The sequence below is a fragment of the Hermetia illucens genome, chromosome 1 (assembly GCF_905115235.1).
Source record: "Hermetia illucens chromosome 1, iHerIll2.2.curated.20191125, whole genome shotgun sequence".
NCBI lineage: Eukaryota > Metazoa > Arthropoda > Insecta > Diptera > Stratiomyidae > Hermetia > Hermetia illucens.
The window spans coordinates 95,503,966-95,521,241 of record NC_051849.1 but is presented as its reverse complement, the minus strand read 5'-3'; the positions used below and the strand labels follow the sequence as shown (position 1 = coordinate 95,521,241).

Genomic DNA, 17,276 nt, shown 5'->3' with positions numbered 1-17,276 from the left:
GAAACAACAGAAACAACCTACAATGCACAAGAATCAAACTGTACACACGATTTAGAGGTGGACAGAAAACTGGTTCATCAGGTGCCCAACGAACACCTTTGCAATAGGGCATTGCTTAAATTTCCGTAACAAACAAAATTTTCCTCACTATTCGTTAGGACATTCCCGACTCCTTAGACTCCCCCTTGTAGTAAAATTCATGAAAGTACTGCAAAAAGGAAAACGCCCCCAGCTGTATCTCAATTCACTTATTATTTAGGAAAATTTTCACCTACATTAAACCCATAACCGATCATACATTTTCTCAATAGATTACCATAATATATTCGAATATCTGTTAAGAATGCATCGTGCACGTTACCTCCTCGATTTCGAAATAAAAATTTACACATTCCAGTTGGAAAATAAACAAAAAGAACTCTCCTACGATTGGCGAAAATATGCATAACTGACTGTCCATTCAACGACTAATTAAAAAATAAGAGATGACAAGGACGAAATGTGATTTATGATGGCAATCCAAGCGTTTTCCGTACAATCCGCCTAGCTATTTTGTTGAACTCCTCGCGGTTGTCGCGCCACATGATCGCCGCGTCCACGTTAGCGCCTGACTCATCGTTTGGCTCTGAAACGGGGCAACAGATACTCAAAATCTGAGCGCTTGGGAATAGATTCGGGCAACTTACCTGCCAGCATCGAAACGACACTCAGTAAAATTTTCTCTACACTTTGAACGGGACTCCACCGCTCAGCCGAAAGCTCGTAGCCCATGGGGTCGTCGCCAGGCGCATGCAGGATTGATATACAAACACGGCCATCGGCGAAGACTGAAAATAAATGGTTCGTGGGGATTAATTATGGATGCAAGGCCGTTAGAGCATGGGAACTTACTGTTCGGGTGGAACATTTCACAGGTGAATTTCATTTTTGGCGGACTGAGCGGGTAGTCGGGCGGGAAGACCAATTTAGCTGGAAACACTCCACCCTCGAAACATGTGCCCTCTGGGCCGCTGAAATATTAAAGAGAATGATAAGAGTAAAAATTTTTGAAGGAAATATTATCAAAGGTGTCCATGACCATCTGTAACAGATTTTGTCGCAGAGATAAAATTTTTGAAGAAGGATCTTGCGGACAACAAGAAATTAAGCTCGATGAAAAAACATCTAGAGATGCAGACTGAATAAAATCACATTTCGCTGCAATAAGTCCAGCCGACATACAACTATTGACACTCAAATAAGATCTGACCATCCACGCAACCGCTTCTTCTGCGAAATTGGCTTGAAAGTTCAAAGGCCGCCCGAAATCGCAATGGGACTTTTGGCGACCCACAAATGATGCAGTCAACCCACTTCCGAAACCCCCTCAAGATCGTCGTCTGATATTCCCCTGGCCACATCACCGACGGCGACGTCAGTCACCCAATTTGCGCTTTATATCAAATAAAACATTTACGTACGCAATGAGAGCCTCCCATTCGAAGAAATTATCCTCGCTTATGGGTCCTGCCACGATTCCTTCTGGCGGATTCAGAGTTAGCTCTGCGAGAAAACGAGAAAGTCACAATTAATCCAAACTCGCTACACCGTTCCCAGCTTATGCAATAAATCCACCACTTACGCCTATATTCAGCCATCAGACGGCGGAGTGCCGACCCTGCCATCGCTAATGTTGCAGATTTTTCTATACGATATCAAATTTTTATCACGAAAACGTAAACTTACGTCTGACAATCAATTTCGAAATCACTAAACTATTTTTTTTTCTTTTGTCCGAAAATTAGAATAGTATAGATAAATAATTAGTGCTGCCACAATCACGAAATGTCAAAATGAATGGTGATGATACGAGTACTTGATTAGCTAAAAACTATTTACTTTTGAGATTGATTAGATGAGTTTGAATTTCACAATTAACTTACTGCTTTTACAAAGTTGTAGCACGTATTTATTACAACCAAATTGTTTATTTTCATCAGAGCACTGTGTAAATTAGTAAGGTTTTCGAAATATCTAACTACCATTCGGATGGAGATAAACTCATAAGTACAGGCCTCAACGAAAGAAGAACAAGAAGTCAACCAAAGACTTGATAGATCTTTCAAATTACACGTGTGGCCTGTGCCGGAAGGAACTGTCGGAGTTCTTGTGGAAATTAAGTGAAAATATTGGATATATTAAGTGATTGTCGAAACCCACGTTGATTACTAGGCAGTAAACGTGGAGCGATGTTTGTTTTATACGAAACTCCGGCGGGATACGCTATATTTAAGGTAATAAATTGAGTTATTTTTAGAGTAGGTTATGTTGTAGTGAAGGCCGCATGTTATGTCGTTTTTCTTGATAAATGTTTATATGAATTCACGGATTACATATTTAACACATCGTGCGAAACGCATTACGACAAACTTTTTATCCTGCGTTCCTTCTTCCAAATATGTATATTTTTTTCTAACCCTGGAGCCCCACGCCCCACGTACGGCTTAGCAGCAGACGTTTGGCTAAGCAATCATAAGGATCAAACGCTTGAAAAGTAGAATGAAGCTACGAATGCCGCCATTAGAAATTTATCTTTCCATAAAACGGCGTGAGCATTCAAGTCAAGACAGCGTCGCCTGTGATCATCCTTTAATTAGGGCTACAATCACGATTAAGTGAAGTATGACTAAGGAAACATGAAAGTTAAAATATGCGTCGCGCCATTACGTCTTTCTGCCAAAAAGATTTTGAAGCAAGCAAATTTAATCACCAGCTTCACAACACAAACCTCGAGAGGTGTAAAATATTTGCTATGAATCCATATGTAACGCTCCATAATTTTCAATCCCTCTTCACTCATGCACTGTTTACCCTATGAAGTCCTAGGATGACTTACTCGCCAGTCATCCTAAGGTAATCCCCACAGTAAAGTTATGGCACTTTCACAATGTCTGTCCTTCCACTGCCACCCCCGCCTTCTAATCGCTGTCTTAAGCTTTATTGACGTGATCCAGCCGCTAACATGTCCATCATTAGCTTAGATAAATGATCACAATGTTATGCAGAAAGAACGACAGTGCATTTGCCGATAACACTAATTTTACATGCATTCATTTTTCAGTAGTTTGCATTCACACAAGACCTAAATGCTTGCACAAAGTCACACTAAGATGCACCGAACGGCATCCCGCCATACAAATTCAAGCAGGGAGACAAGTATTCTTGGTTTTGACGATGCCGTGTCTGGCACGCTTGATCCTGGATAGTAAGAATACTCCCATAGTAACTGTATGGAATAATTCTATTGTGTCTAACCCGTGAGAATGCTAGCTGCTGGATCCCATGAATAGATCTTTACTCATATTTGTGGTTATCCCAACTGCACGATGCGGATAAATGTTGACAGTAGTTTGGAGCTTTCGGGTAACTGTGAAAGTTGTTCACGTGCTACCGCCGTATAGCGCAGCACAGAAAGAACAGCCGTCGTCGAGTGGCGTCATGTTCAGTGCCAACTTCCAACGTTCTCGATGTTGATGACAAGTTAGGAATGCAAATAGGAAGAGTCAGACTATCTTTTTTTTGGATTTGTCTTCAATCCTACTTTTCTAAACCCAGTCGCCTTGATTACTGCACCTTCTCCGGGTATAGTTTTCAATTTTTTGAATTAGCTGCCGCTAACGGTCGCGGCCTTTGAAAGTAGGACAATTCAAGCTTTTTGCCAATTCTAGGGCCTCTTCCTCCAATATTCGTTGGCCAATAAGGAGATTACTTCTTCTGACTAAACTGAACCATTTAAAACAGCTTTATCAACGGTTTGGTATGCATACTCTATTCCCTTTAACATTTCCATTAGAAGTAACTCTTCAACTCCTCTGCTCAATGAGGAGATAAAGTATTTAGTCAATTAATTTTGAACAGCATATGTGTGTAGCTATTCTGTATAAAGGCACTCTACAGAGACACGCTTTATGCTCAGATATCGTATAACGTGAAAAATTGACGGAAACGCCAATGAAAAGCCAAAAAGTTCAAGTTAAGAGCCAAAGTACAACGGGAGAGAGAGTTGTCAAATGAAGTTCATTGCAGGGACTTGTAAGGAACAATATACAATGATTCCTACTCACAATGAGTCACGTAGAAAAGTTGGGGATATTGATGTCACTTGCACTAGTTTCATCAATTGTAAATATAAAAATAATACAGTAAAACTGTTGCTTATAAAGATGTTTTCAAATATCCTTTTCAGTATTAGTGCCCTTATATAATTTGAAGCTTTTATCGTTTGATATTGCAATTTGATTGCACAGATATGGTAGGTAGGTGTCAGTCCCGGCTCCGAGGAGCCCAATCAGCGCTGTGGTGCGCTGTTTTGATGCCACAAACTCCTAAGATCATGACTGCTATTATGGGAGCAAGGAGGAAAATTCCATCCGCTCCAGATCTTCAGAGCCAATCCGTAGCATTCACGCATGTTATTATGGCTTCGCTGTCCAGCATTCGAACTCACGTAGTCTGACGGCACTGCACGCTCCAATTATTTAATGTGGCGGTTTAGGAGGAGGAATGTGCAGGTGTACATTGAAGGCATCTGCCGGGCAGGACTGCAGAGCGTCGGTAGCATCTGCACATGCCGTTCTTTGGATCGTATTAAGCTTCACTCTATTGTACTTTTTGTCCGCTTCTTGCGGCCCACAGGCACACCTTTCCCAATGGTCCTTCCATGATGCCAATCATAATAAAGGGAAATTTCCCTGACACTAATCACCGTGTCATCGGCATTAGCCATCACCTCCATCGCGCTCCTGTCCAATATTTGCAAAATTTCGTCACTATTAACCAGAGCACCAGAGAGATGGTGCCACCTTGGGGCGTGCCTCTGTTCACAGCTCTGGTCAAGCGACCAATCCAATCGTCAAGACTACCTTGATAGCGTTGGTACTAAGATTGTTGAATGCTCCCTCTATATCCAGAAAGGCAGCTAGAGTAAACTGCTCGTACTGCAGTGACCAGTTTTTAATGTAGGCGTGCTGAGACGTATCGTCCTTAAGTGGATGTCCGGAACCCACTCTAGGGTCTTCAACATGAAAGACGTGAGGCTGTTTGATCGAAAGCCCTTCGCGGACTCGTGGCGCCTGCCCACTTTCGGTATGAAAACCACTCGGACACGTTTCCAAAAGCGTATGCGTTGCATTGTTGTCGCAGCCTATCAACAGGTTGGCGTTTGGTGCTGCGGTGATCATCAAATGTTGCAGTTCTTCTGGCAGGGCTAATCGGTCGTGGGCCATGTAAGCCGTGGAAATATACACGTTCTCTGTTCCCGCCTTCTCCAGTTTAATCACGGCTAAGTCGCTAGAACGCACGATTGGACACAAAAGCGTGCGGGCTTACCTCGTGAGAATACATGCTCTAGGTTTGCCAATATCAGCGTCTCTTGCACTCTGAAATAAATTATATAATATTACATGAAATGGCCAATTTGGTACTAAACTTTGAAATGACTGTAAAGCTTACAAAAATTTATTTAATTAATCAAAATAGGTGCCAGTCGATTCAAAACACTTCTCCCAGCAAGATACAAGAGCATGTATGCCAGTTTCATAGAAGACCAATTTTCGGGTGTTGATATACTCGTCAAAGGCAATTGATGGCCTCCTCCTCCTCCTAAACTGTTTTTCCTCCAAAAAATGAGCCAATGCTTAAGAAAGTGGTAGTCGATTGGTGAAAGGTCCGGTGGATATGGTGAATGAGGCAGAGTCTCATACTGCAATTCGTTAAACTTTTGAACCGTTGTTCTGGAAACATGAGGTCGTGCATTGTCATGAAGGAATATCACACCATCTCTGTTGACTAATCTTGGTCGCTGAATACTCAATTTTTGGTACATTTCCTCGAGTTGGGCACAGTATTTCTGTGCATTTATCGTTTCTCAAGGTGCCAAAAAAGAATAGTGGACAACTCCAGTTGTAGACCACCAAACAGTCACCATAACCTTCTTCGGATGAAGGCTCGGTTTTGGCATATGCTTCGGTGGCTCATCAGCATCTAGCCTGTGTGCTGATCGGCGACGATTGCCGTATAATATCCACTTTTTTTCACATGTCACTATTCTGTGCAAAAAAGGATCGCTTCTGTTGCGGGAAAGTAAAGAACTGCAAATTTAAATTCGGAGCGCCATGTTTTGCTCTGTAAGGGCATGCGGAACCCATTTGCCGTGCTTTTTCACCTTTCCTTTTTCTTGTTGCAAGTACCGGGAAACTATCGAATAGTGTACACCCAGTTTCTCTGCAATGTATACGTTCTTGGCTCTTTTCCATCCCTTTTTCCTTTTTATTCACAGTAATCACAAAGATGGTCAAAATTGAAACGACTCCTTTGATTAAATGTAGGAATATTTATACTTCATTGTCCGACATCAACAGCGCCAACTGATGGTGGTTTGATACAGCAAAATCGCAACTAACTTCACTTGATTGCCAAATCGGCCATTTCATGCGCAATATCCTAATATTAACCAGAGCACCGGAGAGATGGTGTCCCCCTGGGGTGTGCCTCTGTTCACAGCTTTGATCAAGCGACTACCTCCCGGATCCGACTGTATTATCTTGGTTTTTAGCATGGATATTATCCAATGCATAAAATACGCCTTCAATCAAATATTGGTCAAGGCAACCTTGATAGCGTTGGTATTATCATTGCCGAAAGCTCCCTCCAGGAAGGCAGCTAGAGTATACTGCTCGTAGTGCAGTGACCTCGCAACTGTGCTATTTACCTCATGGATTTCCTGTGGATTTGCCTTTGAAGTAGGCGTGCAGGGGCTTAGAAAGAGGCTTTCTCTTCATAATCGTTCTTAAGTGAATGTTCAGAACGCGCTCTAGGATCTTCAACAGGAAAGAGGTAAGGCTGTTTAGTCGAAACTCCTTCGCGGACTCATAACGGCGCGAGCCCGCTTTCGGTATGGAAGCCACTCGTGCGCGTCTTCAAGAGCGTGGTACGTATTTTAAAGAGATGCAGCTCTGGTAAATTTCGACAAGCCACGGCGTAGTCCTTTGCTGCTGCTTATGTAGCATGACTGACCATATGCCATCTGGGGCTGGAGATTTACACGCGGAGAAGTTGTTCATGATCCGGTCAATCTTATCCTCTGTAATTACGGATTTAATTGTCCCGCATGGCTGGTACGGCTGCATATCCTCCAAGCAAGGCCCTGACTAACAGTCCTCCTCGTTGGCGGGGAAGTGCATCTGAACGAGCAGCTTTAAGGTTTTACCAGAAGATTCCATCCAAGAGCCTTCCGACTTTTTAAGAATGGATGGGGTCCGTATGTTCCATGAGCAGAATGAGCTTTGCAAATTCGCTCACGCTTTCAATGTTCCGATAATAGCCCAACCATGTATAGCTGCCAATGTTTGTGCCTGTAATATATGTTGATGCCAATGTTTGTGCCTGTAATATATGTTGAAGATCTCCCTGGTCAGCTGGCAGTGTTTTTTGCTGCCTTTGGCTCCAGTTCGCCTGTCGTGCCAATCTTATCAATTTGCGCATCGGAGAGTTTGTTCTCTGCGGCGAGATCTGGGCGGAAAAGTATCCGACTATAATCTGAGAAGTATCTCCGGTCAGACACTCCAGTTTCCCACCCCAAGAATCGCATGGACGGATGATATCAAAGACCTCTCAATCGTTGCAGTTCTCTGAGCTGGGTAAAATGGAAGGTTAGTTAAATGCCCCTGTTACACACCGGAAGATTTGTACTCATAATAAAATCAAAGAATGACTCTCCTCTTTCGTTTGTTTCCGTACTGCCCCAAAGCACATGCCTTGGCCTTCTTCTGACGAAGTTGAGCGGTCGTGAGCCATATACGCCTCTGCCCCGCCTTCTCCAGTCTACTCGCGACTGGGTCGCTGGAACGTAGGTCTGAACACAAAAGCGTGCAGACTCTTCCTCGCAAGGATAAATGCTCTAGGTCTGTCCCGATCAGCGTATCTTGTGCTGTGGAATAAATTATAATATCTGCTTTGAAGCCCTTTGATGGTTCTTCCTCTAGGAGGAAGACAGGCGGATTTATCTGCGTTACCCTCAGTATGATCTGCTTACGTGTGGAGTTCATCAGTCCCCAACGGACCGTCGTTCCTCATGTCCAACAACTCGTTGCTGGCGTCGACGAGATCTAGGTCGTCATCTGATTTTGCGCAGTGAAACACTCACTTTTGCGTTCATGACTACGAACCACACTTTATATTCAGTGCTTCCAGGCACTCTCCGTTTACGGAGCAGGAAAGGTTGACTAATTCCTCCTGGATAACTACCCACTCCTCCATGGGAATTTTATGGACTTTACGGCGCAGAGATTGGACGAGCTTTTCCTTATTCATGCGAATCTTCGGTAACCAGATGCGAGCGACCTGGGAATCTCATCGTAGTGGATGATGTTGAGCTTTGCGCCCTCCCAGGCGACGCTGATCTTAGCGATGCACAAACTGAGAAAGTTCCTGGAGAATTGCTCCTCGCAAACAACGAGGACTACATGTATGTCCTGAGAGGAATCGAGGCAGAGGATGGATTTCGTGTTTCGTGTGCCTTTGGAGTCCAGGAGATGCTCGATGACATATTCGACAGCCTGACCTCAACGCTGGTGTCCTCCGATGCTAGTTTGCCGTTAGCGGAATTGAAATTCGCCAACGCAACATGCAAATGACTCCTGGCCACGTCGCTGAAGGTTTCGCCGTTCGTGGCTCTCTTACTAGTCCTCTACCGCCTTGCTCCGAGAGGTCCCTGCGGTTGGTTTCATCACAGTGGTGCTAAAGTTGGCATCGATTATAGAACTCGCGACGGCTACTGTCTCCTGGCTGAATGCTAGTAGCTCGTCCTCCGATGATGCGCCTGGCGTCATCACCTCTTCTATCGGTTTTTTGTTTTTATTAATTAGTCCAGGAAGAATGTCCGCCTTAGCTAGCCCGGCCGCCAGGGTAAGGTTTTTATCTGAAATCGAAGGTGCCCAAGGTATGCAGGGTTCGCATACTAAAGACCAGACCTCGGCGTATGCTGTTCCACCTTGACTTAGGGTCCTATTAGCACCTTCTCCAGTGTAGAGTGGACGAACCCCGGGCTGCACAGATATAGTCTAAAAAAAATAATAAAATAAAATCCACCTGTACAAAGGTAACAAAAGGCAAGGAACATTTGGAGCAATTTAAATTATTGAAAGTTCTGACAAAGATGCACACAATTTAGATTGCCTAACGTGGAAAGACTGCGGTTGGTTATTTCGCGAGTCTATTGAAAATGATGTGCATCTTTTTTTTAAATTCAATACAACGCGGTCAGTATAAAGGAAAATCAAATGATGATATCAAGATGGTTTCGCAATTTTTATGAAAATAATGATTATACCATCTCTTGGCTGTCTGATGATAAACTCTCTTTTTAACTTTAAGGCCTTCTTTGTTTTATGTAAATATTGAGAATTATTTTCTCCCTTTTACAGCTCCTAGATGAGAAAAAATTGTCGCAAGTAGACAATTTATATTTGGAATTTCAAACACCTGAGAAGGCTACAAAAATGTAAGTACTTAAATGAGCACACCACGCGCGGAATTGAGTTCCATTCCAAGACGAAGATTTGTCCTGGTAACTTTTAGCGATTCCGTAAAATATGAAAATTCGGCAACGACTTCACTCGGCGTAATGTGAAATGTATTACGTTCGATTTTGCGAGTTGCTAACATGTATGTAATGTAGAGCTTAGCTTAGCTTACCAATAAATGACAACGATATTAACGAAGTTCGCCTTTTTAGAGTCAAACTAAAACACTTTGAGAAATTCAAAGACACAACTGAAGCCCTGTCCGCAGCCACAGCAACAGTTGAAGGAAAGCTATGCAAGCCCCTGAAAAAGACTCTGAAGAAACTAGTCAGTGATGACGTTCAAGATAAGCTGCTCGTCGCTGATGCTAAGTTGGGCAATGCAATCAAGGACAAATTCTCTTTGCAATGCGTATATAATACGAATGTCCAGGAGTTGATGCGGTGCATCAGAACACAGTCGGAGAGCTTGTTGGCTGGACTTCCGAAGAAAGAGATGACTGCAATGGCGTTGGGTCTGGCACATTCACTGTCCCGCTACAAGCTGAAGTTCTCTCCTGATAAAATTGATACGATGATTGTTCAAGCTCAATGTCTCCTCGACGACTTAGATAAGGAGTTGAACAATTACATCATGAGAGCAAGAGAATGGTGAGTATAACGAAACTGATTTATGTTTTGTAAGAAAGTATGTAAAAACGGAGCTCATCGGAAATGAGTTTCTAATTGAAATAAAATTCAAGAAGCTAATTTTCTGCTGGGGCTGTTCAGTATATAAAGCAGTCACATGCCCCCTTTTGAAACACAACCAACAATTTGAAGCTAATCAAATGATGAAAGTCAAATGGTTTCGCAACTTCCATGATTGGAAACAACGTGATTATACCTCCTTTGGCTGTCTGATGATTACACAATTAGATTGAACAAGAAATGTTTTACTCTTTCGTAACAGTTTGTGCGATATATTTTCAGGTATGGTTGGCATTTTCCAGAATTAGGAAAAATTCTCACAGATAACATTGCCTTCGTGAAAACCATCAAACTTGTCGGGACTCGAGACAATATGGGTGCGACCGATCTTTCGGACATTTTACCCGAAGATGTCGAGCAGAAAGTGAAAGAAGCAGCCGAAATATCAATGGGTACTGAAATTTCTAACGAAGATATCGAGAACATTCAAGCATTGTGCGATGAAATCTTGGCAATTAACGACTATCGTACACATTTGTACGATTACTTGAAAACAAGAATGATGGCGATGGCGCCTAATCTAACAGTTCTTGTTGGTGACACAATCGGCGCACGATTAATTGCACATGCAGGTTCTCTCATCAATCTTGCCAAGCATCCCGCTTCAACTGTTCAAATTTTGGGTGCTGAGAAAGCTCTGTTCCGAGCGTTGAAGACCAAGAAAGACACACCCAAATACGGTCTAATTTTCCATGCCCAGCTGATTGGACAGGCCAGTTTACGGAACAAGGGCAAAATGTCTCGATCTTTAGCAGCCAAGGCTTCCCTGGCTACGCGTCTTGATGCCTTCGGGGAGGATGTACAGTTCGAATTGGGCGCCGAGCATAAGGTGAAACTTGAAGCCCGGCTGCGGCTACTGGAGGAAGGCAATATGAAGAGACTGTCTGGAACGGGAAAAGCCAAGGCCAAATTGGAGAAATATCACGTCAAAAGGTAAAGAAAAAAACTCAAAAAACATATAATAGTCATTTCTAACCTGCATTAAACACTTTCAGTGAGGTGTTGACTTACAATGCCGAAGCAGATAGCACCTTATCCACAGAAAAAGTAAAGAAGCGGAAAGTATCTGAAGGTGAAACAAGCCAACCGAAGAAGAAGAAAAAGAAGCATTCTGAAAGCCAAGAGTAGAATTCTATCGAATTTGGTACTTTTGTTTTACTTGAAGTTTTTAATTGAGTTAGACTAAGAAAGATCCCTTGCCTGTTATCTAGCATGCAAATAAAACTATATTACATAAATTTGCTGTCTTTCAATATTTCACGATGACATTAAAACACTTCGAAAGTCATATCAATCTAGGACTCCCTTAAAGTAGGCTTATATCAAAAATTGTTAGAATTGGAACAATGAACAGTCTCAGCTTCGAGAGAAATAAACACAAACGGGAGGAATGCCTCATCACGGAAAATACAGAACGCGCTCACAACGTGCCGGCCTTAACTTTCCTGTCGGTAGAATTCATCGTATATTGCGTAATGGAAACTTTGCTGACCGCATTGCTTCTGGCACCTCCGTGTACCTTGCTTCCGTAATGGAATACCTTGTTGCCGAAGTTCTCGAATTGGCAGGTAAAGCAGCTGTTGATAATAGAAAAAGCAGGATCATACCAAGGCACTTAACTTTAGCTATACAAGGCGATGAAGAATTGAGAAGGCTGTTAGCTTCCGTGACTATAGCCCAGGGCGGTGTCCTGCCATGCATACAGACGATTCTTTTGCCTCCGAAGCATAAGAGAAAGCGATAGTTAAGACTGTTGAATCGGTGATTTATTTTGATATTTGTTTTTCTAATAAATTTTATACGTAAGAATGATTTCGCTCTTTTTTTCATGGAACCTGAGCTTAATCGCAAAGCCATCGACTTAAACATTGTAAGCAAGTTAGCGATTTCGATAAACCAGTCAAATGAGTTTCTCCTCATGCTAGTTGGGTTAATTAACTTCACCTAAAAGTATTAAACTATTTAAATAACGGATAAATTTCTGGTATTGGTTCGTAGTAAGAATTTGTGTATCCATTTTAGTTTGTGATGGATTTTGATTAATTTCAGACAAATTACGCAGACTACAAATTTTGGGAAATTTCCTCATGCCATATCCTTCAGTTCGAAAAGTTATCAACTATCAGGACGTATGTGAGGAGTCCCAGTGATAATGTCCGGAAAACCTTAGGGCATTCCACCACAATCAATTAAAAATATCAACCAACTTTGCCTTGATAAAGGTGGTGACGGAGATGACCAGCTATAGTTACTGAAGCCGATAAATGATAATTGAACCAACGCGATATAAACCGCGGTCTGAGTAATTTTCTACTTCCGGAATTCGGTGATGCTTGTGTCGAATAATGACGGTTATAGAATGTGCTTACATATGTAGATTGTCGAAAGTTGCAAGTTATGCGATACGCGAAACTTACTCCTTCCTATTATCGAAGAAACACTTTCGGCACGTGTTTCCCACGAATCGAATCATGATGTAATTTAGGGTTATGCCATATGAAGGATTTTGTGAAATAATCTCTTCTGAACCTACCTCATGACATCGGAAGCAGGAATATGATTAAAACTGCAATGCAACGCCAAATCGATTCGCTACACGATTATTTTTATAACAATGTGCAGACGAGTCCTTTGTATGTGGCTGTTTGTATGGTAATTGTGGATTGACTCCACTTAACTTGAAGGTTCAACCAGATCAAAAGCGGATCGATGAATGGAAGTCGTAAACACATCAGCTGTCTTAAAAACTTATAATGGGATAATGACCAGTGCAGAATGTGTGGTTCGACGTTAGAGACGTTGGACCATCTAATTTATTTCTGCATTGTGACGTGACCAGTGCAATATACGAATGGGCATAATGCTGCATGTAATGATTCACAAAACCTTGCATACAGGCAGGAACCAATCATGGGAACTTGCCAGGTTTACCGACAGGCATTGCAGGCAGTATTCGATAGTTCTGCTTATGGCATGTATTGGCACCGGTAAATTTTAACTGATCCCCATATTCCACACAATAACTTGAAGGGCTATTATTCGACAAATGGATGTAATACATGCAATTAATGTTGCTATCCCCCAAAATAACAATATTGAGCGGAAAAAGATGGAGACAAAACTGAATTATGAGACACCGGCTCGAGAAATCAAAGAAATTTGCCATCTCGAGAAGATAATTCCCATAATATTGTTGGCTACAGGTATTGTGCCTAAATCCCTAACGCCATTCCTAAATGTCCTGGGACTCATACATTCGTGATAGTTTTTGTGATGGCTTCTCGACGGACTTTTCCATTAACCTTCTACCGTCCACCATCATCAAAATTGTCTAAACCTAATTGCTTGACACTTAGTGCTATGTTAGGTACCAACCGCTAAAGTTGTAACGACTCCGACATAAATAAGAAAACAAAAAAACTGAAGAATTAAATATTAAATAAGAAATTTAGGTCAAAAGATTACATAGTGACGCGTGAAAGAGGGTAACTGTTTTGTTGCTGCTTTCAAATCAAGGAACTTGTGGCTCGGAGCGGAGGCAATGGGATTGGTTAGTAAGTTTTATGTGTGAGACAGATAATGCCTCTTTGCCAGTCATCAGGCATTGATTCGTTGTCTCACACCTTGAGAATGATGAACCACTTGGTGTAATTGGTCGCCTCCATATTTAAGCAATTCGGCTGTAATTCCATCGGCTCCTGGCGGCTTATGATTTTTAAGCCGATGAATTGTACGGACTGTTTCTTCTATATTTGGTGGTGGTAGTATTTGTCCGTCGTCTTCAGTTGGCGGGACCTCCAACTCGCCGATGTTCGTAGTTCATCAAAGTACTCAACCCATCGCTTCAATATGCCCATTCTGTCGGAAATAAGATTTCCCTCTTTGTCTCGGCAGGATGAACATCGAGGTGTGTAAGGCTTCATCCTGCTGACTTGCTGGTAAAGCTTCCGCGCCTGGTGCGGTCGCTCCCTGTACTTTTCTAGTTCATAGACCTGTTGTTTCTTCCAGGCTTCCTTTTTCCGTCTGTGAAGTCGCTTCTCCGGTCGCCGGAGTTCGTGATAGGACTCCGCGCGCGCCCGCGTTCTTTGAGAATGCAGTATTCTTCCGTTCCGTTGCTAGCTTACATTCATCGTCAAGCCAGCCGTTCCGACTTTTTTGCGGCTGGGGCCAAGTATGTTTGTGGCCGTATTTATGATACCGGCCCTGAAACATAGTGGTCGCAATTAAATAAAAACAAGAAATGTGTCTTCTTGTTAGGGTGTCACTTTCTTAGATTATTCTTCTTCTACAACATACTATGTCCACGTCTAAATTACACATATTATTTCTATGCTACATAGAGTGAGCAAAATGGCAATTCGGAGACCATTGTAAGAAATACATAACACTCATAAATACGGTAAAACGAGTTGCATGTCTTTTTTTGTTATTTTCTTTTATTAATGAATCATTCATTTACAGACTAACTAACATTAAACTAGGGTACCTAACATGCGACTTTCCAAAGGTCGAGGTGTATATGATTGTTAGAAGCTAATAGAACGTTATGTTTTCACCAAATGTTATTATTATTAGATCCTTCTTTCAAAGATGTGAAGCCTTTTGAGTCGTCAAATCCTTTAGCAAACTGTTGAGATGAGTTGTCAGTTTGTACATCTATTTGCTGGTATAGGCAAGACTGTAGGTATCTAAAGATCTCTGTGAAGCTGGTTATTTTTCAGAAACCAAGGCGCGCTTGTACGTAGAATTCTAGATTGCACCCGTTCCAGTAACTCTGTGCTAGAGATTCTCGCAGAACTCCATAACTGTATCCCATATGTCCCGATAGGCTTTATGACTGCCTTGTACAAGAGGACTTTGTGCTCCAATTTAAGCATAGATCGCTTGTTCAAAAGCCAAAGTAGATTTCTTACTTTAGTGGTTGTATGTTGTTTCTTGGCTTCAATGTGCCTTTTTCACGTAAGCCGTTTGTCCAAGTGCAATCCCGGGTGTTTGGCACCATTAGATTGGGGAACTTGGGTTCCATTTAAGATGATTGGAGGGCATGTTTTGATCAGCTATTCCTCGATCCGCCGTTTCGATCTGAGTTGCATGTATTGTTTTTTACCAAAAACATAATGTATAACCTACTACAATGCGAAGAAAATTGTAGAAAAAGGAAAAAAAACAAAACCCTTACTGAGAACGGATTACAAAAGAAACCGTTTTTTGTAGGGAAAGTTTAAATGCGGACAAAGCTAAAAAATCGTAATAATGACATCAAAACTCAAAAAATGACTGCTTTTTGGTATGAAGATCTTTAGTTACATATTATAGTCTTTACTCTTCGTGGCATGGATTCGACCAGAAGCTGAATATATACAATAAATTATATTACAAGGATTGTGGAGGGGTTCCGTCTACCTTCAGACAATTGAAGAGTTATTTCGGGCCATTGTCTTGGTAGCTTGTCAGGATAGCTGAGTAATAAGAGCACAAGGCTATCGTACGGAAGGTTGCTGTTTAAATCTCACTGATGGCAGTGGGATTTGTATCGTGATTTGACGTCGGATGCCAGTCGACTCAGCTGTGAATGAATACCTGAGTCAAATCAGGGTAATAAATCTGAGTCGAGCGCAATGTTCACCACATTGCCTCCTACAGTGTTCTGTAGTGTACCGTTACGGTCTTGAATAAAGTGCTCCAAGACACTTCAAGGCTCTGATCCAATATGGATTGTTGCGCCAACGATTATTATTATTATTGGCTTGGTACACGAATGTTTGACGATTACCTAATCTGTTTGTGTTGGAATGGATTTTTTTTAAATATCAATGCAAATATTTACATCCCTATTCCCCTCCACGAATATTTAATTACCTAAGCGGTCCGCTCCGTAACAATCCGGTGCTTTTGAGATTTTTCAGTTCAAGTTTTGTGTTAGGCTTTCTCCATCCTAAATTGTGAATTGCATTTCGTATAATTAGGAATCCTCCGAAGAATTTTTGGCCCCCTACATGAAGATGGACGATTCCGTAGCCTACATAACGACGAAATCTATGAGCGATACCATGACCGTCAGATTGTGGATAAAATCCGGCTCAATAGGTTACGGTGGGCGGGTGACTTAATCCATATGGATGAGGATGATCAAGCCAGGAAAGTTTATAAGAGCAATATATATGGTAGAAAAAGAAGACGAGGCAGACCCTGCCTAAGATGGAGCGATGGTGTAGGTCAGGACGCCAGACAGGTTTTAGGGATATCGAATTGGTGGACCTCGGTGCAAAACCGGGATGGCTGGACTTCCTTATTAAGGCTGGCCTAGACCGGATACCGGTTTAAGGGCGCTTAATTAAGATTTTTTCTCCACTTCTCGACGTATAAGGCGCCGGTCATAGCATGTTAATTTCTCTTTTGCCCATTTGTACTCACATTTTCAATTCAATTTTCGCGTTTAAATCTAGCAATTATCCCATTAGCGGTACTTCGAAAATCCTTCAATAATTTGAAGATTTCAGGAAATTATTTTCCTCACATATTATCCATAATAAATAATGTCGCCCTTGAACTGTTTTTCTTTGACGAGGTACTTTATTTATTTCGCTTTACACACAGAGTTAAAACTGATAGAGCCATTTTGTGTTGAGTTTGAAGGGGGCTTTTTTACCACCGAATATAGTCAAGTGGGATATCAAATGAAAAGGCTCGATTAATACTTTCCAAAATTTTTGTAGGGGAGATAAAGCTCAAAGTGTGTCTCGTTCTCAGAACCAACCCAACCGAAAAATCTGAAAAAAATCACAGTGATGCAACTATATGAAACCTAGGCCTCAAAATACATCCCATTCCAATATGTGCACAAATAAAGTTAATATTAGTATATTACCATGTTTTTGAAATTTTACAGAAAACCCCTCTTAAGTTTACCCCAAAAGTAAGAAATTTGACATCAGCAGACGGTAATATAGGACATGATTCTGCAGTT

General features: G+C 41.8%; 2 protein-coding genes and 1 non-coding gene across 3 annotated transcripts; 2 read left to right on the top strand and 1 right to left on the bottom strand.

Moving 5' to 3' along the window:
- Nucleotides 1-233: 233 nt before the first annotated feature.
- LOC119654552 (ubiquitin-conjugating enzyme E2 G2) lies at nucleotides 234-1,832 on the bottom strand. The gene is made up of 5 exons (XM_038060002.1): nucleotides 1,622-1,832; nucleotides 1,461-1,542; nucleotides 892-1,010; nucleotides 687-827; nucleotides 234-625 (listed from the first exon to the last, which is right to left on the bottom strand). The coding sequence occupies exons 1-5, from the start codon at nucleotides 1,662-1,664 to the stop codon at nucleotides 507-509; spliced, it is 504 nt and encodes a 167-aa protein (XP_037915930.1). The 5' UTR covers nucleotides 1,665-1,832; the 3' UTR covers nucleotides 234-506.
- A 250-nt stretch (nucleotides 1,833-2,082) lies between these two features.
- On the top strand, nucleotides 2,083-11,547 carry LOC119654543 (nucleolar protein 58). Its single transcript, XM_038059991.1, has 5 exons — nucleotides 2,083-2,273; nucleotides 9,462-9,538; nucleotides 9,773-10,210; nucleotides 10,532-11,242; nucleotides 11,305-11,547. The coding sequence occupies exons 1-5, from the start codon at nucleotides 2,229-2,231 to the stop codon at nucleotides 11,435-11,437; spliced, it is 1,404 nt and encodes a 467-aa protein (XP_037915919.1). The 5' UTR covers nucleotides 2,083-2,228; the 3' UTR covers nucleotides 11,438-11,547.
- Nucleotides 9,313-9,389, top strand: LOC119647339. Its single transcript, XR_005248854.1, has one exon. It is a non-coding gene; the product is annotated as a small nucleolar RNA SNORD53/SNORD92 (small nucleolar RNA).
- Nucleotides 11,548-17,276: the final 5,729 nt, after the last annotated feature.